The following is a 27,789-nucleotide window of genomic DNA, read 5'->3' as shown; positions in this document are numbered from 1 at the left end:
CCTTTTCCCTATTTGCTTCGAACATCATACCTATCTAGACAAAATTTCACCACCAATGACCAGAGTTGTTGCAAACTTTCACATTTCAGCATATCTCAAACGAGCATTTTCAGTTTGTCATATAATAGAAACTATTTCGAAACCTATTGTATACAATCTCAATTATACAAGCGCTGTTCATTAGCAAGGTATGTTCGGAATGTTCAGTCTACAGTAGCAATACAATCTACATCAAACATAACTTGAAAGCCCGCTTCAATTCCTGGAGAAAACTATGGAAAATTGATCAGTTCCAATCATAGCACAAGCTAACGGTGTTGATTTCGAAAATGCATTAAGGGCGGACGGGACAGCTGGAACGGTTTAAAATCATACCAATTTTTAGGAGTTTTTTTTTCTTTTAAGAAAATGAAAATACTTTTCGCAATTTGAGTTTCAGGGCTGTATTATTTATAGTTTCAAGAACATTTCACAATTTTTTCATTGACATTAATAACAAAATGCGGCATGGCGCATATAAGTAGCAAACGACTAGTTATCAATTCGGTGATGCAGATTCCTCGGTCAATACTTATCCGATCGTCTTGAAATTTTGACACAATGTCTAAAACTTGTTTATCGATTCGAGCTTGTAACTAGATTTTTGAGTTTCGATCCCATAATTTTTGTACGAAAAATTTTTTCAACTACTTTTTGGTTCATAATCGTATATATTTGAAAACCAATTTTTTTTTAACATCTAGGCAACAAACTCGAACCCAAAAAGGTGTTTTAAACTCTAAAAATGTTTTCTATCCGTCACAAGTTGGACAGTGATGTAAGGAATTTTGCGTCACCGCAAAAGCCTTCGAGGTCGGAGTCGTTCGCCACTTATATGCACCATGCCCCTATTTTGTGATTAATTTTAATGAAAAAATTCTAAAACGTTCTTGAAACTATAAATAATAAAGCCCTCAAATTGAAATTGCTCCAAGTGTTTTACTTTCTTAGAAAAAAAAAAAAAAAAAAAAAAAAAATAAAATTAGGTATGATCTTAGACCGTCCAAGCTGTAACCCCGCCGCCAAACAGCAACCCTGGGATCGATCAACGGTGTGCCATTGAAATCTTACCGACAACCATAAGCGTGAAGTCAAATCCTTTCTTCACGGCTTTCCGGTATACTTGATTTGGAAGATTGGCGAATCCTACGTAACCGTCGAGTTCCTTGGGTTTAGTCGTCGGCGCGGACCTCGAGTCCTTGCTGTCGGCCGACCTGTTGTTCGCTGACTCGCGTTTGTTGCTGTCCTCGGAGTCATTCTGGTTGAGAGTGACGCTGGTTTGCGGCAACCTTGCTTTCGTGGGTGCTGAAGGAGGCGCTACGCTTGGAGGTACACTCGACGTCAACGTCGTTCCGGTCGCCGCGGCGGTCGGAGGTTGAGGCGGCGGCACCGACGGAGAAGACGGGAGACTGCCGCTCTCAGCTTTGAAGAAGAGCTCCCGCTTCGTCTGGATCTGAAGCAGGAAAGACGAGAATTAGCGATTGATGACAAAGGGCAGAACGCGATAATGGAAAAAGAGCCACGGGGACGTATAATTGATACGTCGATTGGTATTATTTTCGTTTTTCAATACGCCGAATCATCTATGAACGAAGCTTGGCTTCCAGGACGACATAAGTTTCAAAATTTCGATTTAACTGACAAATGAAAATTGAGTTTCAAGTTTGAAGCAAGTTATAGAGGTACCATAATTTCTCCGAAATCCATTGTTGCCAATTTTGTACAAAGCGTTATGGAGTCACTCCACTCTCAACAGCACCGCATCTATTGCAAGCATACTTCACAATCAATTCAATAAGTAATAATCTTAAACTTCACTAAAGCTTCGATACAAAAATGCCACCACACAATTATTGCGAGCATAAAACTGTAAATCGAATAGCCTGAACTAACCTAATTAACCTAATTACTAATAATTGAGTAACTGTTATTCTCCTAATTGGTACTGTTATCACGATGTAACTCGGCTCAAGCGCATTTCAATTTAAAAGTAGAAAATATTCTGTTAGAGTTGGAACAATGGTACAAAAAACAAGAATCAAATCCGAAACGCGGTTAGGGTCAAACATTGTACGAGTTGGCAGCACGGAATGCTCCGTAAAAAAAAAAAAAATGGTTCTCTTCAAACCTTTCAAAGTGCGCAAACCGTTGACCTCGAATATTCTGTTTTTTATCTACACTATTTCACCGCACAATAGCAGTTTCATTGGTTATAGATTTTTGAATACCAGAAGTAACGAGTAATCAGGATTTTCAGTATCGTGTACCTTAAATTTTTGCTCGCATGTTTCAAACGCTACAAAATCAACTGAATGTTCGTCTTCTCCTTATCCCCTAATCTTCCGAACCATCCTTGGCTTGCGGTAAATTCGAAATCTTACACCTTTTTTTATTTTCTATTCATCACTAATGCTTTTCGCTACAATGATTCCTCCTAAAACTGAAATGTCTCGAATGCCCGTTGCCTTAGCCGTTAAAAAGCCTTTTCACGAGCAGCCGCGTCTTTCTACTCCTTCTTAATAACGTCATTGTTCATTTTCAACCTTCGAACTGTCTCCACTGATATGCCAAATTCTCAATCAATGAAGAACCATAAGCCACAATTTTTTGTTCAAGACAATTGCCAATACGTCGTTTCCATTCTCTTTTTACGGCCACGATTTTCTTTCAAAAACCACTGATACGCCTTCGGTTTCTATCTGTTTTTAATTTTTCTTCTAATTCTCCTAAATTTACACACTGAATATTAAACATCTTTCAATTTAACCTTTCAAGTTACGGTGACGAGAGTACTGTGATAGATAAATAGAAAAGCGAAGCAAACAAAGAAGGCCGGAAAACTTCCCAGAATTTCACTCCGATCGCGGGTCTCTCTCTCTCTCTCTCTCTCTCTCAAAGTGAGGTACCACAAAATGAGGAGTTCCACTTCGCTGTGTATGAACATCGTAATTCCAACGTCGAAGAACCGGTCCATCGGCGTCTGTACGTGTATAAATCGAGGGTCGCAGTTAAAGGGAGAGTCACTCGAATCCATGTCCGCCCTCAACGCGCACATATCCATATTATGTATATAAGAAAAGATTCGTAGACGGTGGTCTCGCAATCAGTCCAGAGTATATATACCGGGTATATAACTTTGCGAGAAGACCCGTCCTCGCCTCGATTAAACCGAACATCGTATCCACTACACGAATTTGCGAAAAGTTTGTACACTCATCTCGGTGCTAGATTTCCTCACTTTCTAAACTAAGATCAGTGTGTCAGTTATTGCCACGTTTAGACCCAATTATCGAATATTTTATTTTCCAAAATTATAAATTATCGTCAGAAATTGCAAATTTCTCAAATACCAAAACCAATTGCTAGAGATTTAGTCACTGCAAATTTATATGTTGGTAATTTTGGAATTAAGGATCAAACAGATAGAACCAAAGAACGTCAATGATGGGTAGAGGGTCAATAACTGGGACACTCATTTTATGGCAACTTGTGTGCCTTTGCAAAAAATCACCCGGTATACCGGCAGAACTGCATCCAAAAGTAGTCAGTCAACTGCTGCTGCAGCTATTATGGCTCCGGTTGGGAACATACTATACCACGTGGTTATGTGACTATGTATATATGTATAGAGTATATATTCTCGTTCGTGTCACACTGCTCTTATTTCTTACTCTGTAGCGAATAATTCTACGACACCGGATTGCAGTACGTAGGTATACATGTACACATGTATATATGTACACACACACACCTATGTATATACTACATTTACAACGATATATTATATGCCCACCCACGTTATTTCATCGGTCTTCTATATCCCAGAGTGTAAATTACGTCGTTGACAATACCTGTTAATAGGTATAATAAACATTTAGTTTAGTTATGAAGATGCAGGTACATATAACGTACGTCTACTAAATGAATAAGTACTTTTAATAACTGGGAAAAGATGACTGATAATTTAAATATTTGACCGTTTAAAAGCTTTTAGATCACAATTTTTATATATATATATATATATATATTTATGTGTGTGTGTGTGTGTACAATGAATGCACGTTGTAGCGGAGATTTGTGTAACACGTGATATTTATCCTTCAGTATCAAATTTCCTCTACACTCTCAGCAAAAAGTTATACATTACATTAAAAAGAAGAAAACTGCGTACATCGGTTTTAACTTTGTTTTTTTTTACCTCACCTCCATCTACCGTGAAACTCGTATAAGGTGTAATAAACTAACCATAATCAAAGTAGAACTTGAACGTTGTGAATGAAAGATACTTCCCTCGAGGCACTTCGTCTCTTCGGAATAACTCCTATTACGGTGTTTGCGTTCATGCGCCTGCACGTGAGTTAATTTGCACAAGACACATTAACAACAACAATAATGATAATCATAATAATAATAATAATTAAGAAGTGTGTGATTTATCGTGCAATTTTCCATATCAATTTGTCACTGCAGGGTATACAGTATGTGTGTCACGTATCAGCAGTTCTCGTATTCTATATACACAACATGCTAAACAAAGTCAAACTATATTCTCGATTAATGTCCATATAACCTGTACCCGGGTACGTCGAGTACATTGCGCATACATAATACGTAAATATTGTATGCACAACTACAGTTATAAGGATAATCTTAATCGTTGGAAAAAGAACACAAACGATTGACTTCTAAAGCGGACCGCGAGGAACGGTCGCAATAACAATAACATTTATAGTAATAACAATGATTACGGTGAACGATCTTTGTTTTAAATGATATAAGGGTTACTGCTATATATGGCGGGCACGACTATCTTGTTTTCCGATAACAGGACTCTACGAGATATGCTCCACGTTTACAGATACAAACGAGAATTCAGGAAATTAGGTATACTTTATACCAAAGGAGTTCGAATGCTCAAAGTCAGATGAAATAATTTCTATATTCATATACGTTGTATACGCATAGGTATTAAGCCATGCATAACTGATCACCAATTGGATGTCGGCACATGTATGGACGTCGTTTCATCGATCATTCATGATATTATGTGTAGGTACCTACTATATACAATTTCCGGTAGTCGTGACACCTTTGCGATTCCGGCAATCGGATAATTTCATCCGCAGATGACTATATTGTAGTCTACGGTGTAAGGAAAGCCATTAACCCTTTGAGCCATGGTGGTAGGAGTATTCTTACCACTTACTATGCATCAATTTTTTGTATATTTAGAAAACTTGTCAACATATTTCTTTGCGGTTTTTTGCTATTCCTGATCATAGGTTTTCGATACTCGAGAGTATTGCAATATGATGTAAATTATTATTGTTGTTGTTGTAAAGTTGAAGGTATAATTCATATCTGAGAAAGTTACATGTTTTACATAAATTATAAGTCTCTGTGATCGCCGATTGAGAATCGAAAATCAGATTTAAAAAATTCAAAATGGTGGATCCGATATGGCGGACGACAATTTCAAACACGATCAAATCCGGAGAAAAAACTCTGTCCAGATATTTTTGGGGTCGCCGATTACGAATCTTACATCAGATTTTGAAAATTCCGTATGGCGAATCCAATCAGCGACCCCAAAAACTCCGTGCATAGAGTTTGTTAACCGTATTCGATAAAAATTAAAATTTTCGTTCACCGTAATAGATCCACCATCTTGAATTTTGAAAATCTGATTCCAGATTCTTAATCAGCGGCCCCAAAACCCACAGAATACTATATTGTTGTAAAAGTTGACTCAGCAAAATAATGCGTGACTCAAAAGGATAACCTGTGACAATTACAGAGCCTACTAATCGTAAGTATGCCTACGTATAAAATAGTCCCGTCGACGATCTGTTCGAGTTCCGTTTTAGGGATTTCTATTTCTCCGTTAATTTTTCAGACTTGCTCGCGACATGACTTCCCTCCAATCTCTGTGCCACTGACACTGAATCTCCCGTGCTCCTCGATAGTCGATGGATTATTATATATACTCGCGTTCGCGGTCGTTGCAGTAGTTTGCCCTCATGCGATTCGTTCCGAGAAGTCCCTCATTGTAGTATATAATAAGTCGAGACCCCCGAGAGATCTGCGCACGCGAGAGTATTGACCTAGACGCCGCCAGTAAGGCGTCCTCTCCGTTCTCGTCGTCGTTCCTTCTTGTATATCATTTAGTTCATGCCGAGAATATAAGCCAGTGATAATGACTAAACCACCGTCGGCGAGAGTTGAAGAATGGATGCAGTTTCGAATGCAAGAATAAAAAAAACTACTCCCGTGTTAAAACCACGCACAAAAAATGATCCGTTGAAACTACGGGGGGGGGGGGGTAGAAAACACGGAAAAAACGTGTTTAAATAATAAACGAAAGTGTGCGTAACAATGAGGTTCTAAACCATTTGAAGCGTACATTTTTCTTTGCGGTCAAATTCCTTGAAACTAGGTGCATAAGAGTTCGAGAAGGTTACTGATTTCAAAATGGGGTCATATTTGAGGAATTTTTTAAATTCAAAATTGCGGATCTAATACGACGGACTGAAGATGTGAAAGTGATTGGAATGGCTCGAAAATTCGTTTTCTGCTACCCCAAAACTCCATCGAGTAACAAATTCCAAACGAATATCGGATCAATTTTTATATTTTCAGTCCGCTATATTGGATCCACTATTTTGAATTTGGAAATTATTACGTCGGATTCGTTTCCTAGCGACTCCAAAAACCCAAAATTACCGAATTCCACTTTTCTAATCCCCACAACCTACCACAATTACACTTATTATGTGTAAAAACAGACATTTTCAACACTTTGTTTATTTATAGCGCTCACAATATCATCATAATCCCTATTATGCAAAAAAAAAAAAAAAAAAATAAAAACAAAATGCAAAAGATGACAGCGGTTTACGAAAAATTGAATATAAATCTTGAATAACCGATTCGAAAAGGTGTCTCATATATATATATAATACATGAGACGCTGTGCAGCAAAGGGTTAATATATCGACCGTGGCGTTGCAATTAATAATAAAAATGTAAATGAATCACACGTTTTACATCCCCGCAAGAATTACACCATGTATTATGCGCGCTATAGGAGTTGGACTTTTATTAGAACCTCACTTTGGTACGATCATTCAGCTTTATACTATACTCCCGTAATCCTATAATGTGCTGTGCCGAAACGGCGAAAAAAAAAAAAAAATGAAAAAGTAAAAAATCCGAATACCGTGATAGTAAAGAATTCATTTGTTACCGGTTATAAGGAATATACATAGGTATACATATATGGAACGGCCAACTTACAGGTACACAGCAAAAACGGTTTTGTATTGATCTCCCTACTGTATTATTATACACTCCTTAAATAGATTTGTTACGTCAAATATTCAAATCAGAGAATGGAAAATTCTTGTATTTATACGACTTGTCGTGACTGAAATCAGCACGATATATCAGCCAAACTCTTATATGTAGGCATCATATACAATACACACACGAAAATAGAATGAAAATAAAATTCGGTTATCTTTACTAGATTACACTGCTTGGATTTAAAGTATAAACACATGGTTTGACTTTTTTTTTTTTTTTAAATATTATCTAATGATATTTCCCCGGCACGACGACGCTTTGCTGCCACATTTAGAGAACAAACGGAGAGGAGGGGGAGAATGTCGAGATTACCTTTATCCGAGTAATGATATTAGAATGAAGAATCCTGAGGTTTTAGTGCTCGCACGGTCACGTCGCGCAGCGATTTCCGATAACAGGAGTAGATAATTATCATGGGAAGGTAAAAAAAAAAAATAAGATAAAGACAGCGAGCGAGGCGTTGCAACGAAGCGAAAAACATTCGCGATCCGTTTATTATAATTATAATCATCATTGTCATCATCATCGTCATCAGCAGCAGCAGCGGCAACGTTTCTCGATTAGGTGTTAATTACCGCGGGTTCAATGCACTAAATTGAACGCACGATTTCTGCATTGTTTTGAGAGATCGCAGTTCGTTATATCCATTTCATTATTTTACATGCCTGCTTTCTTTCTTTGTTTAAAAATTGTGCGTACATACACGAGATTTATGACGTCAAACATTGCCACAACGTTGTAATTGCAGTGCAGAGGATGAGGTTCGTGGAAAAAAAAAAAAAAGAATCCGTTGTGAATAATGCCGGAGAGACGTCGAACAGAAGCGAGAATCTTTCTGTTTGTTCAGTCTAATGGCTTTCACGCGTAATTCATTCGTCCAATACTGCCCGACTTGATTATACAAAGTTGAGAAGAAGGGCCAGCATTGCATGTGTATATTTGGTGAAAACAAAGAACGCGTTAAACAGCGATTTCGGGATGTTAACACCGTGCGATATGTACTTCGGAAATCGTTATAAGTATGTATACCTATTCAAACGTGGTAAAAGAGAAAAGTGGCAAAAAAAAAAAAATAAATAAATAAATAAAACACCTTGAACAGGTTTTTCAACCCGATTTTTTCTCTGATCCCTGAACAGCAAATACTCATCAAATAATAATGAATCCAAGTTTGCGGAGCAGCGCGAGTTGATTTGAATTGAAAAACAAAATGATTAAATGATCCAAATTACTATTCAAAAACAGTAAATTTCTTTCACGCCGATACTTATGTAATGGATATAAGTATGCATACAATATCTGCAACATTACTATTTGAAAAAAAAGTGAAAAATTCGAATAGACTTGATATACCGCGATATTTAAAATAAAACTCAACTTCCAAGGTTCCAGTGAGTAACTAAAAGAATCTACGATCAAACGAAAGTATTGTATTATAATAATATAATAATACAGGCCTGCAAAAAAATATTTTTTTTCAGCTGCACGGGATGTTTTTGGTAAATATTATGTTTTCGAGTGTGCCGAATCCAAAAATCACTTCAATTTCCCTCCATCACGTGTACGGTATTCTTGCAAAATACAAGGTGTGAATAAAAAATAAAAGCATAACAACATTGAAAAAACCACCATTTTATATGGAATTTATTCGCGAGTCTCACTCTAATAAATATTAAATGGAAGTAAGAAATCAATTTTGCATAGGATTATTAGAATCCAGAAAAGGACACCAGATTTTGAATTACATGGGAGTTTCACTCTAAATGAAACCACAAACACGAGTTGAGGAAAAAACCTGACGTGATGGAACTTTTCGAGTATTTTGCCCCGGCTTCGGTGAATGAAAATCTATAATAAACAGTATAAGTAACTTGTGCAGTTTTTTAGCTACAGACCTGTGTAATTAGTGTTTCTCTATTTTGGTAGAATCGCTTTTTCACTCATATTAGTTGAAATTAATTACTGCGACGTCGAACAGGTGCTTCTCTTTCGAGGACTCTCCAAATTTTTCGCTCATGTTTTTTCAATTTCTACAGTAATTCGAGTTTCCGCGCAGCATTGCGAGACGCCGCATGGCAATCGATAGTGAACAGTCCATACACGCGATGGTAGCGATGCGATGGTCGGCCCCCATGACTGCGTAGAGTCGTATTACTCGCGCACACCATAAATAGCGCAGCGTGAGATAAAAAGTTTTTTCAATTATGCTTATTTATCGTTACTTTTCATTCGCTTTAGTACAAGATAGCCGTTCGTCCGAGTATTTATCATACTCTAGACGAACTATCTCTTTGAAAATAAAAAACAAAATAAATAAAAAATACTGGTGTTACGACAAAAAACAAAAAAAGAAGCTTTTTGGTTATTACATTTTCAAAGAGTCGTGTATCGATTAATGTTGAAAATAATAAAACGTATCGATTTTTGGCGACTAACTAAAGTTTCTATTTAAAAGTCACACGCGGTAGATTTAAAAAAAAAAAAAAAGGAAACTAAAAACACCAAGTAATTTTAATCAAACGAGTACCTACATTTATTTGAATATTGAAATAAATCAAACACTCCAGACCATATCCCCGTATATTAGGTAAAAGAATTTATGATTTCGAGTAGGAAATCAACTTATTGTTAGAAGAGGCAAGACGGTTTAATTCGTGTGGAGCCCCCTGCCATACGTATAAATCAGCGCAGATGCTGAAGGGGAGGAGGTTTCAAGATCGCGGATGAGAGGGTGGAGGAAAAGGAGACCCTGTAACCCAGTTTAGGAGGCTGTAGTTCCCCAACAACAACAGGAACGCAAAGGTTATTCCCGTGGGCACAAATTACTCGAAACTCTTCTTCCCTTACACGTACGTACATACTTTCGCTATAATCAATTCGTCTGCACAGCCGGCTGGATAATAACGATTATACGGGACATCGGAAAAAGTATTCATCATATTTTCATACTTCACAATTGCGAGAATAATAATTTATATTATAAATAATTAACTAAATTTGATTTTGTACTTTTTTCCTTCATCAGAGATAAAACGAACGTATAATAATAATAATAATAATAATAATAATCCGCAGTACGTATACTTTTCGTGGATTGGACAACTCGTCCTCTGCTTTCACGCTTGCGGCCGTATATATATATATATAATGTGGAGTATACATGTACGTAAAGATGTTTGGTTGGTATACAGATGCGTACTGTATGTACGGTACATACGCGGTTGCGTTATACTTGATGTACTTGATACACGATACGAGGAACCCATTGCCAGAGAGTCGACAAGGCACCCTTTCACTGGATCTCAGAGCGTCTTGCGCGTCTTCCCAAACTTTTCTTTTTCTCCTCGTTATTATTTTCCCCATATTTTGTTTCAAACTTTTTTTTCAGTACAGCTAGACCGACCGAACGATATATATAACAAGCTTATCGGTCCTGAACTATTCACCCAACTTTTTCAACGCTAATGTGTATATACATATCTATATACACGTACAGTCAAAGTCCTGCGTACTTTTCCACTTTACCAACGATTTATATTACATAGGTATACAGTAAACACTTCGATTGAAATTAATGCAAACTTTAAACTGAGATTATAATTTGCGTCTCAATGATTTTTGTTCAAAGGTTCTGAACGACGATGCGAAAGGAAAATTTGCCCCCAATTTTTTGCTACGAGAGTGTATAATTTTTGTCGATGTATAAAGAAAATATGAAAACTTCACTGCGCGTTTTATACATTCATATTAACTTTGCTTACACGTATATTATCCCATTCCTCGTGACAACATTCCAAAGACGTGATGCACGTATATATGTATAATGATGCGGGAGTTCGATTAGTTTCCGATAACTACTCGGTCTAAAAAAAAAAAGTCCATGTTATGACATGCGCTTGTGTATATGTATACGTATATGCAGGTCTGCCCCACCTTCGCCTAATTAGTTACGCTGCATTTATACCAGTGCAGTCTGCATACTGCAGTAACATCAAAAGAATACAGTATAACTGTATCGTACATCGGACTGTTTCATCATTGTTATTATTGTTGTTGTTTTTATTATTATCGTTATCGTTCGTATTCACATTTATTGCTAGACCTTGATCCGTCGGCAGGAGAAAAAGATATCGATATTACAGTGTGAAAAAGTGCGATATTGTACTACAGCTGTGTCGTACGCGTTGTCACGGTAACTCGGGAACGGGAACGAGAATGAGAATGAGAACTACTGTTCGAAACACATGGCCGATGTCAAGCGGGGAGGAAGGCAGGCAGGCAGGCAGGCAAGGCAGGAAAGGCGGCACCGAGGGACTCGGGGTGAACCCTTGCGCGTGCAGTGCGAGGTTATACTCGTACAGGGAAGAAGAAACGTAACGCCGGGGGCGGTAGAGCAGCGAGCGAGAACCCCGGAGACAAGGGGGGAGGAGGCTTTACTTTTTCGTCGGTAAGGGCTCTCCCGCACCCTCTCCCTCCCTCTTGGTCGCTGCGTCACGGACGATAGAAAGATACACAGTTGCCCTAGGTGACTCATAGACCGCCGTGGCGGCAGGCAGGCAATGTATACACTGCACGATTCACCATGTATGCTCTTCGGCCGCCGCACGCAAGCAAGCAATCATTCCGTTCGTCGTGTGGATACGATGCACGATGGTGATGGTGATGATGATGATGATGATGCATGGGAATCGTACTACCTGTAGTATACGTAATACACCGGGTGTCTCGGCGTCGTTTCGAGAATTGAGAATTTCCTTGATACCTACTCGTGAGGACGAAGTTGGTAAGAGGTTGATGTAAGGAACGTTAACGTTACGAAACATCAGGAAGAAATTCATTGTGTTGAAATTTTAGAACGACTTTCAAAGAGTTAGCTCTTGAAAAATGTAGTTATTTTCGGTTCGTGGTTTACTGAATTTCAGACAATTCTACTGGTGCGTTAAATACACTGTAGTTTTGAATAGCAAATTCCTTGAAAGTCATTTTTAAATTGACCAATTATGTTGATTTTTTAGACCGAGATTTCTAACTTCAGTCTGATTAAAGCGACATTTTTTCGGAGATTTTAGGAATTGTATGCGTTACGCTTGAGGTTGAGGATCGTTGCTATAACGTGACATCGCATTGAAGTTAGTAAAGTTATCGTAACGATTCATGCTGATGACAAAACCGTTGTTCCATTATTTTAGAACTGTTTGAAATTCAGTAAACCGTAACATGTAAAACAAAAGATACTCATATTTTTCAATCTTAGTTCCTTCAAAATCATTATGAAAATAAGAAAATAGTGACGTTTTTTCCCAATCTTTCGTTACGATAACGTTACTAACTTCAACCTCATAACGTACGAAGTCGCGAAAAAAACACTATATGCAAGTTGTTAGAATCACTGAACTAGTTGAGTTTGCAGTAATACGAGTACTTGGTGTAATGTTTTGTGCTTTGTCGCATTGCTCGCAGCGTAACGTATTTCAGGCAATACCGAAGTTTCTAAATAACAATGATTCCCAAAAATTTACAAGGTTGAAGTTAGCAGCGTCATCATAACGAAACATTGGAAAAAAATCACTATTTTCTTATTTTTACAATGACTTTGAAGGAACTAAGTTTGCAAAATATGAGTATGTTTTGTTTAATCACGTTTTACTGAATTTCAAAGAGTTTCAAAATCGCGAAATAACGGTTTTCCTTCAGCACGAATCGTTGCTAACTTCAACATGAAAAAAATGTATGATCTTCGTCGTACGAAAGTATCGAATTTCAACCTCTCGTATCAGCATGACTACAATTCGAAATCTTCCTATCCATACAGGTACTTTGTGGTCTAAGAAAATGCGGTCGACTTACCCAGTGATAGTGTTTTCCAAGTACACTTATATTTACGTAGAAGCTAACCTAACTCGAGGAACCTAATTTACGATTGAACAAATATTTATAGTACGAGAATTTTCCCAGAACTGCGCTGAAAAGCAAAAGTTTGAAATCGTTTCGTTAGTTCGTTTTCTTCGATCTCGGTACATGTACTACCAATACGTAATATTATTCCAATTCGTCCTTCTTTTCAGTCATGAAAGGAAAAACAAAGGAGGGTATCCCAGGTCAATCTCTCCGATTTGATTTCTTTTTTAATACGTTACAGTATACTACGTATTTTTTTTTTACCCGTCATCAAACAATTTAAGGGGGTGAAATAACCACCTCCGTAGTAAGCCGTGTCGAGGAGCGATTTGTGAGTACCAAAGAATGGACAAGAAAACAACGCTCGAGGAAAGACAAAGTTATTTCAATCGTGGGTCCAAGGACGGTGTCGTGGCCGCATCCGATTATCAAAATCCTTACCGTCGATGCGGCGTCGCCGTTCGGTTTCCCCTCGCCCTCCAATATCCTTTGTCTGAGAGCCAGTCTGTCCAAACTGGCGAGTCGGTAACTGCCGCCGGACTCTCGTTCCCTGGCGAGTCTTTCGGCATTGCCGTTAGTCCCGGCATTGAAGCTCGACGTGTACTTTGGCAAGGTGGGCGGTGCTTGACGAGTTTTTTCGCGATTCAGTACCGAGCTCGTGCTGTAAAGGTAGGACGAGTTGTTTGGTATCGTCCGGCCGCCAACCGAGACGACCGACGACGAGGTAGTCGATATGCTAGTTATCGAAGATTTTATCCCATTCGTTTGCAATGGGACGGCAGTCGCGGTGCCGTTTTGGTTCTCCACCGACATCTTTTCTTCTTCTTCTTCTTCTTCTTCTTCTTCGTCTCTTGGTCACTTCACCGCGCTCCGTTCGTTCTACTCCGAACTTTTACGGTTTCGACCCGTTACTGCTCTCACGGCTTTCGCTTTATCCGTTTGTCCCTTATCGACTGGTATAATCGACAGATATTCCAAATCCTATCGAGTTATTAATCACCCGACGTCGCTTCCTTAACCTCAAATTACCCACCGCGGCGCGTAACGTAAGTTTGGGGTTGAATAGAATAACCGAATTGTCACTACGATGCGGCTTTTCAACGATTGGCGTCGACAACATGCAAGAGTTGTTGACCAGGACTAAAACGGTAATGTCCGTTCGTTAGTTGAATATGTCTCGTATTCGAACGCCGACACAGCAAAAAACCCTTTTATAAGACTACCGCACTTATTATCTTCTCATTCACTTGTCACAACAGACAAAATACATCCCCGTAATTGGCTTTTGCTATACACACATATATGGTATGTTATCACGATGGCTTAAAAATCGTCTTTCAACCGCCCCGTTTTTGCCGTAGAATAAGCGGCACCAGCAGACTTTAGTATCAACGTTAGCCAGCGGCAGGACCTTCGACACTGTTGTTTGTGTGGATAAAATTTGCCACGCCAGGTGATTCACGTCTTACGAACGGTGCTAGCGAAGCGAAGAAACGACGAGGACGAGACCACTCTCACTTTTCGTTGCATTGTTTTGCGTGTATAATACAGAGAAACCGATAGTCGATCGTTGTTTGTCGAAATGGTAACGATTGTAAAATAAAACGTAAACAAACAATAGACGGAGGCTGCCTCCTGTCAACCGGTAACTTTGACCAAACTTTTTCGCACAATGCGTGTCTATGCGCGACAAACTTCTCGACAACGAACGTGTTTGCCTCTGTCGGCGTCGGTCCAACTGACAGTCAGCGGCGAACCAAACGGCGACTCACTCGCGCTGAATGCCGAATTGCCGTCGACTCACTCGCGACGCGAACACGACGACCACGCCTGACGCAGCTGCTAAACGCGGTGGGGGCAGGGAATTATCGCTACGCCACTGCACCCCCCACCACGAGTCGCCGCAGCACGCCGTTGCAACCCTCAGCGCATGTGCTGCCATCCCTAATTTCGACGGGCCATAGGCGTGGGGCGAGCGATAATGGAGCATTCAAGGGGTGTCGGACCGTTGGGGCAGGGGCGTAACTAGACTGGGGCAATGCCCGGGGGCCCCCAAGACGGGGGTAAAAAATGAAGTAACATTTCATTCGGATTCGTAATCGTGATGTTTTGCTTTTATCATTTCGTACTGTTTTCAAATGCATTTCGCAAGGTTTGGTCATAGTTCATTAGTTTGCCATCAGATGCCGGAATGCATCATTTTAACCAATCTAACAACTTGTTAGTGTACTTCTAATATTTTCCGTTTCAAATACTTATTTCAATTCAATATTGTAACAAATTTAATAGTTATATCGACTGTATAGTCAAAGATGTGAGACATCTTCTTTGGATAAATGGTAGTTTTAGTTTACAGTAAATAGAATGTATATAACAAATATTCTACTGTTTTATTGGGAGTAAATTACTGAGCATGGGAGGGGAGGGTCCAGAAGAACATGTTTCATGATTTACCTCGGGGTCTCTAAATGTCTAGTCACGCCCCTGCGTCGGACCTTCCAGTGTTACCCATAGAACTTACATTCCTTCGGCGAGCGTGTTTTACAATTCTTTCTTCTACATTTGCTGAATAATCAACCGTATCGTGTAGATATTTACTTTGTTTTCAATCACCATTATTTATAACCAAGCACAATTGCAAACTCTGTAATGATTTCTCTAAGTTTAAGAAACGATTTCACTTGACTCGGGAACGACTCGGGGGAGAAAATAGGTGTCCGACACTCGGTCGGTAAATTGACATTTTACTTTTCAAACTCGTGGCCTCGTTGTTCGTGAATAAACGGAGATTACCGCAAATGGAAACTTATATCGCCTACCGACGAGCAACCCATGTTTCGTTTATAACTGCACCACTGCTTTATCTGCTGCAACGAAGGTTGAGTTTTTTTTTCCCTCCTCATGGTGGACGACCTTTTCCTTTCAAGATAACCTCCTTTTACGTGTATTATATGTATACGCACAGAATGGGGACCGTCAGGCGTGTTGACACTGCATTTGCTCCACCGAGGATTAACAACCCTCGCAGAGAGTTTTTACAATACAGGCCATTCGTGAAATGTCGGAAAAAAGATCCCCTGATTAAACATCCGATACCGGTTTTTTTTAATAGTCGAGGGTTTAACTTTGCAGCGCTTTATTTTATCTAACGTTACCCAAGCTATTGGCATGAAAAACGCATTTTAGAAATTCATCGAATTTTCGGACCACAACCCAAATAGGATTCTTATCGTTATACATAAATACACATAGCCATTATTTGTAAAATGACAGTAGATGATCTCATTATTTACACTATTGATACACACATTTCGGTGCAATCTTCGCCGCATGGATGGTTTGTTTGTACTTCGAGAACGAAAAATGAGGTATGTATTGACAATTATCAACCTAATTCAATACGATAGGTCACATGTATGTTAATACATACCTATACATACCTATCATATACCTGTACTTTATACATAGGCGCGAGTTTTGTTTACAGCAGTTTGTTTATTCTGGGTTTGTAAGCTACGGGGCCAGTCAAGTATAAGCTAACGCTAAAACAGGGGCGGGCCATTTAGAGAAACGTTGTCAAATTTTACCCTATAATAGTAGGCATTCCAGGCAAGCGTTAACTGACATAGGAAATTCGAAGTGCGTGCTCAAAGCCAAGACGCTGCCTGCTTGAGAATAATAGAAATGTTTCTTAAAAAGGATGTGTTAATAATGCATTAATTACTCAATAATTATATCTTATTGTTACCAAATATCATGTTTATTGCATGCATTTAAGAAGAAAAACAATGTACAATGTATTTAATACTCAATGAATAATCAATTCATGTTTTACTGAACACGTTAATGTGTATTAACAATTAATAATAATTGATATTTAATAATGTAGGAATAAATTGATCAGGATTTGACTATAAATGGCATTCCTGGCATTCCCGGGTATGGAATCGATTTGCCAATAAACTTTTGAAAACGCGTTAGCTAACGTTAAAAAATAGTAGTGGGCAAAAGAAGCAAACATTATCACTAGGGGAGGGATGCAAAAATTCGCAAAAAATACGTTAGCTAATACTCGAATGAACCCTAACCAACAAAGGATAAGCCTGAAAAGCAAGGTCTCAAGTACCCTCATACCGGAATGAAAATAAGTTACTTTTTCTATTGTCTATAACGTCATTGTCGCAGGTACGGCATTACACACGGGTACCCCAGGTTGTATAGTAAACGTATACCGTGTCACACAGAGAGTCGAAAGTATAGTCACTTGACGTCCCGCCATTCAACACAGCTCTACAGGCTCAAGTATCACATAACGTAACGCCGAAGAACACAGGGGGTTCCAATTCTCACATATCATAGATCAGTATTATAACCAATGAAACACCGCATGCCTTATTGGACGTCATTCGAAGTGTAGGAATTTCGTACCGTGTATAACATAGGAAACATATTTATTAAATCGAGAGAATCGCTATCATTTACTTCCTATCCAACATTGTATTCTTGATCAAAGTCACGCCATACAAAATAAAATAATTTCACGCGTAATTTAATGTGAAATATTTCAGCTTATTCCATGCGTTAGAGTTGTTGGTTCTCCGCTGATTGAACGAAGTTTAAAAATTTTCTCGACGTACCGGTCGGTAAGGAAGAACTTAAGCCGGAACCTGGCCCAACCTCAACTATGATCGAGTCACCGGCCTCAGAGGGCGGAAACTAGTATGCGTTGACAATACAAATGGAACATTATGTTACTTTAATGCAGGTGGCGTTTGAAAACATAACAGTATACCAACACACCTGTATAAAAAGCACGACACGACTTAAAAACCCGCTATTCTCAATGGTCAGAAGCACCAATTACGGCGTACTCACGTGTAGTTATTCAGCCCAACGTCGCACTCTCGGCATTCTGTTAGGCTACTTCCTATCATCGTAGCTAGCATACCAATTATACATATTAAACAAGAATCACCGCAAACACTCCATAATACTTATTGTTAATCACAACTATGCATCGCGATTAATTAAACGCGGGTGAATATTAGATCATCTATTCCTGTACAATCCTCTTGACCGCAATATCAAAAATATATGAACAACACCGCTACATATGTAATTACTGTCGCAATAATACGTCTAACATAAGAAATTTCACATTCGTCCTACAAGTTGCACAAGAAAAGAAACATCAAAACGGTGTTGATCTTACAGGCGGTACAATAGAATGTCACAGTTTGGTATACGATATCGTGTTGCGGTAGCCGCACGTACGTCATACGTTCGTACATGTACACCACGTTTTTCCTCTGCGCTGCAGGCAAAGGCGAGGAATAAAATGGAGTGCAAGAAAGTTTAGCGAACTGCACGAGTACTGTTAGGAGCGAAGCTTGAAAAATTGAATTCTTATCGTTCGACTACCTGTTCAGACGAATCTCCACGATTCCGGCCCGCACTGTCGTATTTAGCGAGCATCGAAGGACTCAAACGACGTCTTGTCGCAGCGGCAGCAGCGGGCGTAGTCAACATTTTAGAGAACCTTTACCAATCGGATGGTCCCCCCCCCTGGTTCCTGGTCTCTTTCACTCTCTTATCTCCTCGGTTCGTTGTACTTCCCTTAACACTTTGAATTAGCGGGAACTTGATTCACTCGCGACTACAAACTCTGACACTTAACTCGTCGCAAAGTTAACGGTTTAGATTTGTAATATTCTGCGGTGATTGTAGGTACGTGACGATATCGTTCGATCAAAAATGACATAAAAAATGAGAGAAAAAACAACTCGAACTCATGGATTTTCGTTGACGTTTCAAATCGTATTTTCACCACTGTTAAACTGCAATCACTAGAACGTCATTTTTTCTATCGATTATCACGGTTGAATGTGTCTCTCTTCTTCCGTCCTATACGACCGTCTGACTGCAGCATTTACTCGTTACTCATGCGACTGTGAATCGACACGTAGCTCTAATGCTAACAGTGCTGCCACAAGTTCCTTGCTTGCGTTTTCTCTGAATGTCTGTGTGTATGTGCGTGTGATTTGTATCATTAATGGTTTACCATTGATCTGATGCGTAAAATACGGGAAGGAAAATCTCTTCCCCGAATTAAAGAACTTCAGCTATTCCACGTAATAAAATTTTTCATACCAAGAGTTGTTAAAAGACAAATATTGAAAACCTCTTCTATATGAACTCTTTTATGAATATATGTATCAAGATAGACTATACGTAAGATTAAATTAATGAAAATTACAGGTAGAGTAAACAGCAGCGACAATCAGACATGATCGGATATAAAATAAAAGAGTTGTATAAAATTTTTAACACCACTAATGGACGAATTAATAATCACGACGGAAGGAATAATTTAGTTACAAGCTTTCGCTGCAAAGAAATGACTCCTGGAAACTCTGTACACGGTTTGCTTTAGTATCTATTTTTTTACATCAAGAAATGCTGATCGTACGCTGTAACATACATATATATGTTGCGTACTTCGAAGTTTCCGAGTTTCCTAATTAAACCATAAGTAACAAAATGTATGTTTATTTGAAATTGTGTAAAAAAAAAGAGAATCTCACGCGCTGTCAGATGTTTTCTGCACGAAAACCGTGAACAGTAGAAACGCAACTATTGTAGCTTTGAATATTGATAGAAAAACGATACGCGAACGTGATGTTCTATCGAAAGCTTTATAAATAACGAAAAGGCGTGGTACAAGCGGTTTATAAACGATAACGCACAATCTTGTAAAACATGGAGAGAATAATGATTCATTACATCATCCACATATTATTTATAATTCAAACGCGGTACGAAAGAATTCGCTGCAAATATTCCTACACCATATTATTATATCATAATCCTATGCGAAGATCACGAATTATAAACTCATCGACACTGCAGCACCTAGATTATTAAACGTTATTCTGAGGCTAACTACAATACGACTAATTCTCCGATAATTTCTTCAATTACAATATTATGTACTACAAGCTATAAGAGTACGTGTATAAATTGACTAACGTAGAGCGAACTCGACGAGTATGGACTGCTGTGTTAATTTATCACGACTAGAGTTTGTAATTCTATAATATGATACAGGCTTCGGGCAAGCGTGTGTGTGGCGGGTCTTATCAGTGGTTAGTTAATGGTGACTTACCGCTGCCGTGGTGACCGTGGTGATGTCGTCGTCGTTGTCGTCGTCGTCGTCGTCGTCGTCGATCAGACGAGCATGCAACCGGTCGACCAACATCCGCGGAGAACCGGAAACAAAAAGGCAAGGAGTGGGGGTCGGACAAGGAATGGAAACGAGAAGGAAAACAGGGATGAAATTATGTGTACATTGAAGGGGGATAACATCGTCATCATTTTTTTTCGTGGTCCAGGAAAACAGGAAGAAAGGAAAATTGGGAAAAATACAATCAATTATTATTGGTTATAATTTTGTTGAACACGTTATAAATTAATATACATGTATATACGTATAATTTTAATGTAAATAAATTAAACATTTACACTTATATAAGGTGTCCAGTTTATTACGCAGGTATGCACGTTTCAATTATACCTATAAATACGGATTAGATAGTTGTAAGGCTACTGAACAGGATCATCTTTTCTTTTTCTTTTTTTTCTTTTTTGCTGTCTAATCAAAAAGAGCCAATGCAGTTCAATGCAAAATTGTAAGACAACGAGTCCCAAGAAAAGGAATAAAACAAGTTTATAAAAAGTTGAATGATTATAGTTATATTCATCCTTTGAATACACTTGGAACGATTTGCTTACGAGGGGTTTGAGGCAAGATCACAACGGTGGAGGTTTCCATGCTGCTAGACGTTGAAAGATAAAACAGCTGTTAACCAAAGTTTATATTTCCGCGGTTCTCCAAATTATCATACGCAGGTTTACAAAATTTCGCCGCAATATGTGCGATGTATGTGTATATGGTAAATATTTTACTGGCAGTTTTTTTTCTACTATTATGGTCTGACAGTTTTTTTTGTTTTTTTTTTTTTGATATCTCAATCGAGACGCGTCCTCCTGTTGCTGCTGGTGCAGCAGGGTGTTAGTATATTTTAACGGAGGCGTCGACGACACGCGAATGCAACCGACCGAAATAGATTTTCAAAAGAGTAGTCAAAAACCACGGGATTCCGAACTGATCTAAACTCACGAACGCACGTCGACCAATGTCAGTTATGCAGTATTTTTAGAACTCACAAATTGCACCCCTACGCGTAAAACACGTCATTGTTATTATCATTATTACACGGATTAATTAAATCTCAAGAGTGTATGGACAGAATCATACGATTATAAAAGCTGCGGTAATATAACTTGTAGCGCCGCGTTTTAATACATTGCTTATAGACATTTATTGTTATAATAAAGCCCAGGCAAATATATTCACTCGATTAATTACCCAACAATGATTCATCGCTACGGAAGTCAGAGGTGGTGGTTTTTATCGCGTATTTAACGCAACATTCATTCGTAACATTTGCAATTTCGGAATTCCCGCAGTACGTTTCATTTGGAAATGTTGATAAGATAAATCTCGTTTACCGTCTGCAAATCGCTGCAGCATATATAAAATTTAAGAGCTAACTTTTTTAACAGTTATTGTCCTTTTCAAACACTGAGCTTATCAAATTTGTATCAATAATGTGCGACTGTTGCACCGGCATCCATGCCCCAAAGTTATGAAAAGGATGAAGTTAGTTATTGGCTTATAAAATAAAAGAGCGATTTTACACTTCTGGTAAAATGTATAAAATTCCGAACGATCTACTGGATCTAGACTGTATACTAGATATCACGAATCCCGTAAGTGTGAACCCGACCACAGACTGGAAACCTCTGCTAACGACTCAGCACCATGCTATACGTATACCCTTGATGCTCTCGGGGGAAAATAATCCAAAGGAACGAATCTCTAGGGCTTCAGTTTATACCTTGTAGAGAGTAACGTGATGAAAAAAAAAAAGAAAAAAGAAGGATCTTTCGAAGTTTTTGGAATATACAACAACAGTTACACACAATAGTTATGCAATAGAATCATATAATTTGTAATTAACGTACGGTTGCGAGAGAAGGAAACAAAAGATACACGATACAAACTACGGAGAGATTTTTACAACATCAACTGGTTTTTTTTTTGTTTTTTTAAACGGTTTCGATCGAACAATACCAAAACGAGTCACAACAAAGAACCGTCCAATCTGATATTTTTTTTCTTCCGTTTCCAAACAGAAATCAAACTGGCAGCCGCTCTCTGCAGCTACAAAAAGACTGCACGTGCAAATGTGTATAAATGCAATGAATAAATAAATTTCAATATCCTGTGTGGTGTGCGATTGACCGGTAATTAAGTAACGCGTCTCGCTGTCTGCAGGCCTGCAATAATAACATCGAAGAAACCGAGAAGAAGAAAAAAAAACACTACCCGAAAATTTGTTCAATATTCTCATCGCCATAGCGAGGTGCGAGAGAAATTTTCACGTATCGATTGTAAACTATCGAGGCTTCGGGGTGATTTGATAAATTATATAAATATTGTTTAAATATTATATATACTTCATATTATACTGTATTATCACTTCAATTCGCCGCAAGCACTGCACTGAATTTGATTTAAAGAGGTTGTGTATAACTAAAGAAAGAGACGATCACCGTTCGGACAATGAAAGAGAAAATGATGATAAAAAAAAAATCACTGTAATTTCTCTCGGAACTATACCGACCGATCTGTGCGGTTATCTAAGACTTTCTTTATTCCTCGTCCGCACGAATAATGCACGTGCACAATGCACCGTCTCTCATGCATGCACCAGCCGAAGAAGTTAAGGTACTGAATCCACAGGCTCAACTAAAAGTCTTTCGTCCGGTGTTCGCTATTGCGTATGCACATAACGCAACATACATACACGTAGAGTGTGAGGGTGTTTTATATGTTCAACGTGCGTAAGTGTCACGCGACGCGACCACTGACGAGAATATATACATACATACCTATGCCTATGTATACCTATACCTATGTACACCTATACACGCGTGAATACGTGAATGACGTACGTGTAACTAAATCAGTGCGCGTACTACTCGTAATAGTCCCCTGTAGTGCGATTATGCATGTATATTGGTACATGTACGTATGTATACATGGCCAGACACAAGCATGAATGTACCTAGCATGCCTTGTAATTAAAGTATATACGGGAGGAACACACGTATACACGCACACACAGAGACAAAAGCGACTTTCAAGTGCAATACAATTAAAATTTCAGAGCTTCGCGGGTCTCGAGTCCCAGCTCTACTCTTGACTCTGTAGATTCTATACACTCTCTCTCTCTCTCTCGCTCTCTCGCTCTCTAGTCTGGTGTGGTGAGTGCAGCGGAGGCGATGTATGTAGAAAGATTTTTCTCTAGAGAAAAACTATTCTTCCTCGTACAATAAGGTTCTTGAGCAAACGTTTGTCGCTAACGATAATTGTTGATTGTTGAAAAGCAGTGCGGTGGAAATATGAAGTTGAGTTGAATTGTTGTTAACGACGTAGAGTAAAATATATCGAACGAAAAATTACCATTTTAAAATTGTTTAGAATGACTTCGAAGGTGTCGAGTTGGCGATATATTGGTATACCTATACTACGAGTTCTGCTTTTTATACGGTTTGTCGAATTTCAGGTGATCTTGCAAAGGTTGCGGAACAATAAGAGGGTTTTATTGTCAGGGATTTGAACCGGAACGTGTAAGCTGAATACGTTGTCCTGCGACAAATTCGAAACACTTCAACTCTAGTCTGAACTCTAAAAAACACGTTTATCGTTACTTCGGCTATGGTGTTAAAATCCGTTAACTCGATGTTAAAAATAAGAAGATCACCCTGTATATAATTGTACACGAGCCATTAGAAAGAGAACATCTGCTATACCGCTATACGCAATTAGAGATAGTCGAGAGAGACGAAGCGACGATGCATGCCTAGAAGAGTGCACGGCTAAATTTGACTGAAATTCCATCCACTTGTGTGTTGCTGTACGGCCTATTTAGTTGCTCAGGGAACATAACGCGCATGCATAAAATCGTGTCAAGCACGGCCGATGTCTGCTGATTGTGAGAAAGTTGATATCGACAAGTCGGAAGGAATAAAATATAACCTGCATGTATGTGAAGATTATGGGTATGAGTTTTCATTTTAAGAGTAACTATCCCGAGAATGTTGAAAATAAATAAGTTAGATTGAACCTTATCGGATCACCACCACATTTTCCACCCACTTAATAACCAACCCGGACAGTGCAGCGTCATCGTCCGATTCGATGCCAAAACAAGCTGCATCAACGTATAAACATATACATTATATGTATATCTATGTCTACTCCATACGCGTTTGGTTGCAGCAATTTAAACCACGGCGGTGGGGCGATGCTCGTTGATTTATATTGGTGTTAACGATCAATCGCACATTTAATACCCACGTAAATGAATGAAAGAATAATTTAACCCCGATGAGGAGCGAGTATGGAGCGGAATGGATGACATTGAAACTGTTAAATTGAACACAGATGAGGGACGAGATTGATCGACTAGGTAGTCGATAAAAGGCGTGAATGAGAAAGATAAAAGAGCTGATGTTTCCCTCGGCAATCACGCCGCGAGAGAGCAAAGACTGCACGTGTTGGGTTCTGCATCGATAAATAAAACGAGAAGACCGGGCACTGGAACGCGCGAAGAATAAAGATAGCTGGTGGACGCTGCTGTGACGCCGAGGAGGAGCTGCAGGGGCGACATATCGAGCTCTCAATATATATGCTGTTCTAGGCACGCATGCATCTCTATCTCTTCTTTTTCCGTTCAGCGTTCTACGATGAGATTCAGACGCCATGAAGTGATGCTATACTTAAAGCTCCGCTGACAAATATACTCATTACAAGAAGGGTCAGAGGTCGCGATTAAATGATCCAACAAGGCCCGTCTGATTTTACGGACGCGGAGGAAGAGGAGAGCGATCTCCGAAATCCATAAATCGTTTTCATCGCTCTCCTCTAAACTGCCTTTTTCAGTGAACCAGTTATTGGTACTTCCAGTAATAGTTTATATGTATAACTTCACCTCGACGCAGTGAATATGTATTTTATATTATATTTACCCAGCACCTATGATGTTTTATTACATACTTGCATCGAATGGCAATAACACTTAGATTTCTGTTTTGCGTGTGATTGTGAGACTAAACCACTAACGTACCGGTTAGCAGTAGGTAGGTATTACGTTTCGCGAGCATCAAAGGATGACGGGGAGAGAACAATGTGGGGCCCTACCCAACCAGTTGGTATAAACGAGTCTTTACTCTCACTGCAATCTCTCTCCACATTCTTGTTCTTCGTCTTCTTCATTCTTAGTTATTACTAGCTATTTAGAACCCCAAAGCAGCACCTGCATATGCCGCTACTACTACAATCACTCGTGTGAAAACAAACCCACCATTAATTAAATTGTGAGCACGTGGTCAGTGCGTCTCATGTTATATACGCGTTACGCGTGTTGGTTACAATATATGTTACTCTCGTAATGCACGCAGTGCAGGAAATCTTGCCTTCTGAGCCAGGCCCCCATCGTCATAGACAGAATTCTCTGCTATCAGGGTTGAAACTCGCTTTGACAACGTTTCAGAAAAAGCCTGAACGCAAGACGAGGTTCCGATCGTTTTTTTGAACAGTGAGAACGTGAGAAAGTCAGCGGATGAATATGGATGTTGGAACACGTCAAACTCGCGCGTTAATTAGCTGATAGCGTGTCGTTCGAAGGACCGTGGTAAGAAGCTCGAGTGCTCTCTCGACTTGCTCCAACAACGCTGACACAATTGATTTACTCGTTCGGAACGACGTTGTGGGGTTTGACCCTTTCAGTCACACATTTTTTTACTTAACATTTTTGCTCGAAATTTGTAGTTCGAGGGGTTTTTGGGGTCGCTGATCACGAATCTGAAGTCAGAATTTGATCATTTCTAAACCCAAGATGGCGGATCCAATATGGCGGATGGAAAGTTGAAAAAATTATCAAAATTCTATGATTCTGGCCGAGAATTAGATTTTTCCATATTTTAATAGTTAGAGCATCCCAATGGCTGTGACTGAAAGGGTTAACGCTCAGGGTTGAGAACCTCCGCGGCGTATCGTCCATTTCTTCGTCACCCTCGCACCATTTTTTGCCTCAAAACGGATCTGACTGAATTCCATCGAGTGTATACGAGGGACTCGCTGTATTTATACGTGTGTATGTAAGATACGACTTGTTCGAAAGCGATGGGACTTTTACCGAGTCGTTTAAAATTAGAATGTAGGTAGAAACTCGTCCGATGATCAACTCTCAGCTGCCACGGGTGTCAAATTTCGTATTTTAACCCAGTTTTGTCCCGACTCGCGAGTGCTGCCGCCTGTCGCGATGCATATTTTAATTAATAAATCCACTGTTACAATACAACGCTGCTGTTTCACCAGCTCTGCGATACAAGCGTCTTTTTCCCGTTTCAGCGCAGGACGTGAAAAATGCCCCCCCCCCCCCCCCCCCCCCCCCAAAGTTTGTTTGGGGACCTATTTTCGGCCCTTCCATGTTTATCTTGAGATAATGTTGTAAACCGTCTGTCGCGTACACCGCGTAGTTCGTATAATATGACTGTATGTATGCATTTTACCAGCCTCGGTTTAAAGGAAAACTGTAACTGAAAATAAACAGACGTATAGAGAGCGAGACAAACGAGGCAGTCGGAGGATTATTTATTTATTTATCATTAAATCAAGTGATGCCTGTTCAACATTTGCACGCCGTCGGACTGAGTGAAATTAATATTCGATCTTCAGCTGTCTTGCCTACCGATTATCGTGCTTTAATGATCTTTAAAGTGCTTGTTGACAGAAGCAAATCCGCGGCCTTTTATATCACCGTTTTTCATTTGTTTAATCGTGGTGTCATACGAATCAATAGTTTCCTTTCTTTGTTACGTTATAGTTCGAAGCTTGCTATTAGCACTAAAAAATCTTCTATTCCGTCGAAAGAAACTACTAACAGGTGTCCCGCACCGCTCAGGTTTGGTAAACAAACCGAATACGTTTGTAGGTATTCCGCAGGTGCGGCGATACGTCGTCTATGCTGTTGGAATACGCACAACGCCGATCTTGCGAGTTACATATTTCAAGGGCGACGTGTGGATTGCAATAAAAAAGATGACCAAATACAGCAGTTGATATCACCAGCGACTCTGGCATGACAAGATTAAAGGCTACGGAACAACTCGTTGACGGTGTTAGGAGCAGCTAAACGGGCAAACCGAAGAGATGAGGATAGGTTAGGCCTATCGCAATGTATTGACCGGCCGAGGCTCGCGAAGCCGCACTGCATGGCTACGTATTGACGCCATGGATTGACGCAAATATTTGGCGCCCTCAAAATGGTCGTCGGTACGTTGACGACGTGAGCG

The 27,789-nt window shown here is 39.3% G+C and overlaps 1 protein-coding gene across 6 annotated transcripts in view; it reads right to left on the bottom strand.

Annotated features, from left to right (window-relative positions):
• The window catches only part of pnut (septin 7-like protein pnut), a 31,305-nt gene extending 10,730 nt beyond the window's left edge, over nucleotides 1-20,575 (bottom strand). The window contains exons 1-2 of one of the 6 annotated variants that reach the window (XM_046614716.2): nucleotides 20,468-20,575; nucleotides 1,111-1,492 (exon numbers count right to left, since the gene is read on the bottom strand). In XM_046614716.2, the coding sequence (XP_046470672.2) occupies nucleotides 1,111-1,492; nucleotides 20,468-20,560 (475 nt within the window). In that variant the 5' untranslated portion in view covers nucleotides 20,561-20,575. Of the gene's footprint in view, nucleotides 1-1,110; nucleotides 1,493-13,743; nucleotides 15,110-18,723; nucleotides 19,417-20,467 lie in introns of those variants that run through there. The other 5 variants (XM_046614706.2, XM_069133209.1, XM_046614684.2 and 2 more) reach the window with 5 other exon arrangements.
• Between the last annotated feature and the right edge of the window lie 7,214 nt (nucleotides 20,576-27,789).

This window comes from Neodiprion pinetum, chromosome 1 (genome assembly GCF_021155775.2).
Source record: "Neodiprion pinetum isolate iyNeoPine1 chromosome 1, iyNeoPine1.2, whole genome shotgun sequence".
Lineage (NCBI taxonomy): Eukaryota > Metazoa > Arthropoda > Insecta > Hymenoptera > Diprionidae > Neodiprion > Neodiprion pinetum.
Note: the sequence above shows the minus strand (reverse complement) of the source record. Positions and strands in the feature narration are given on the sequence as shown.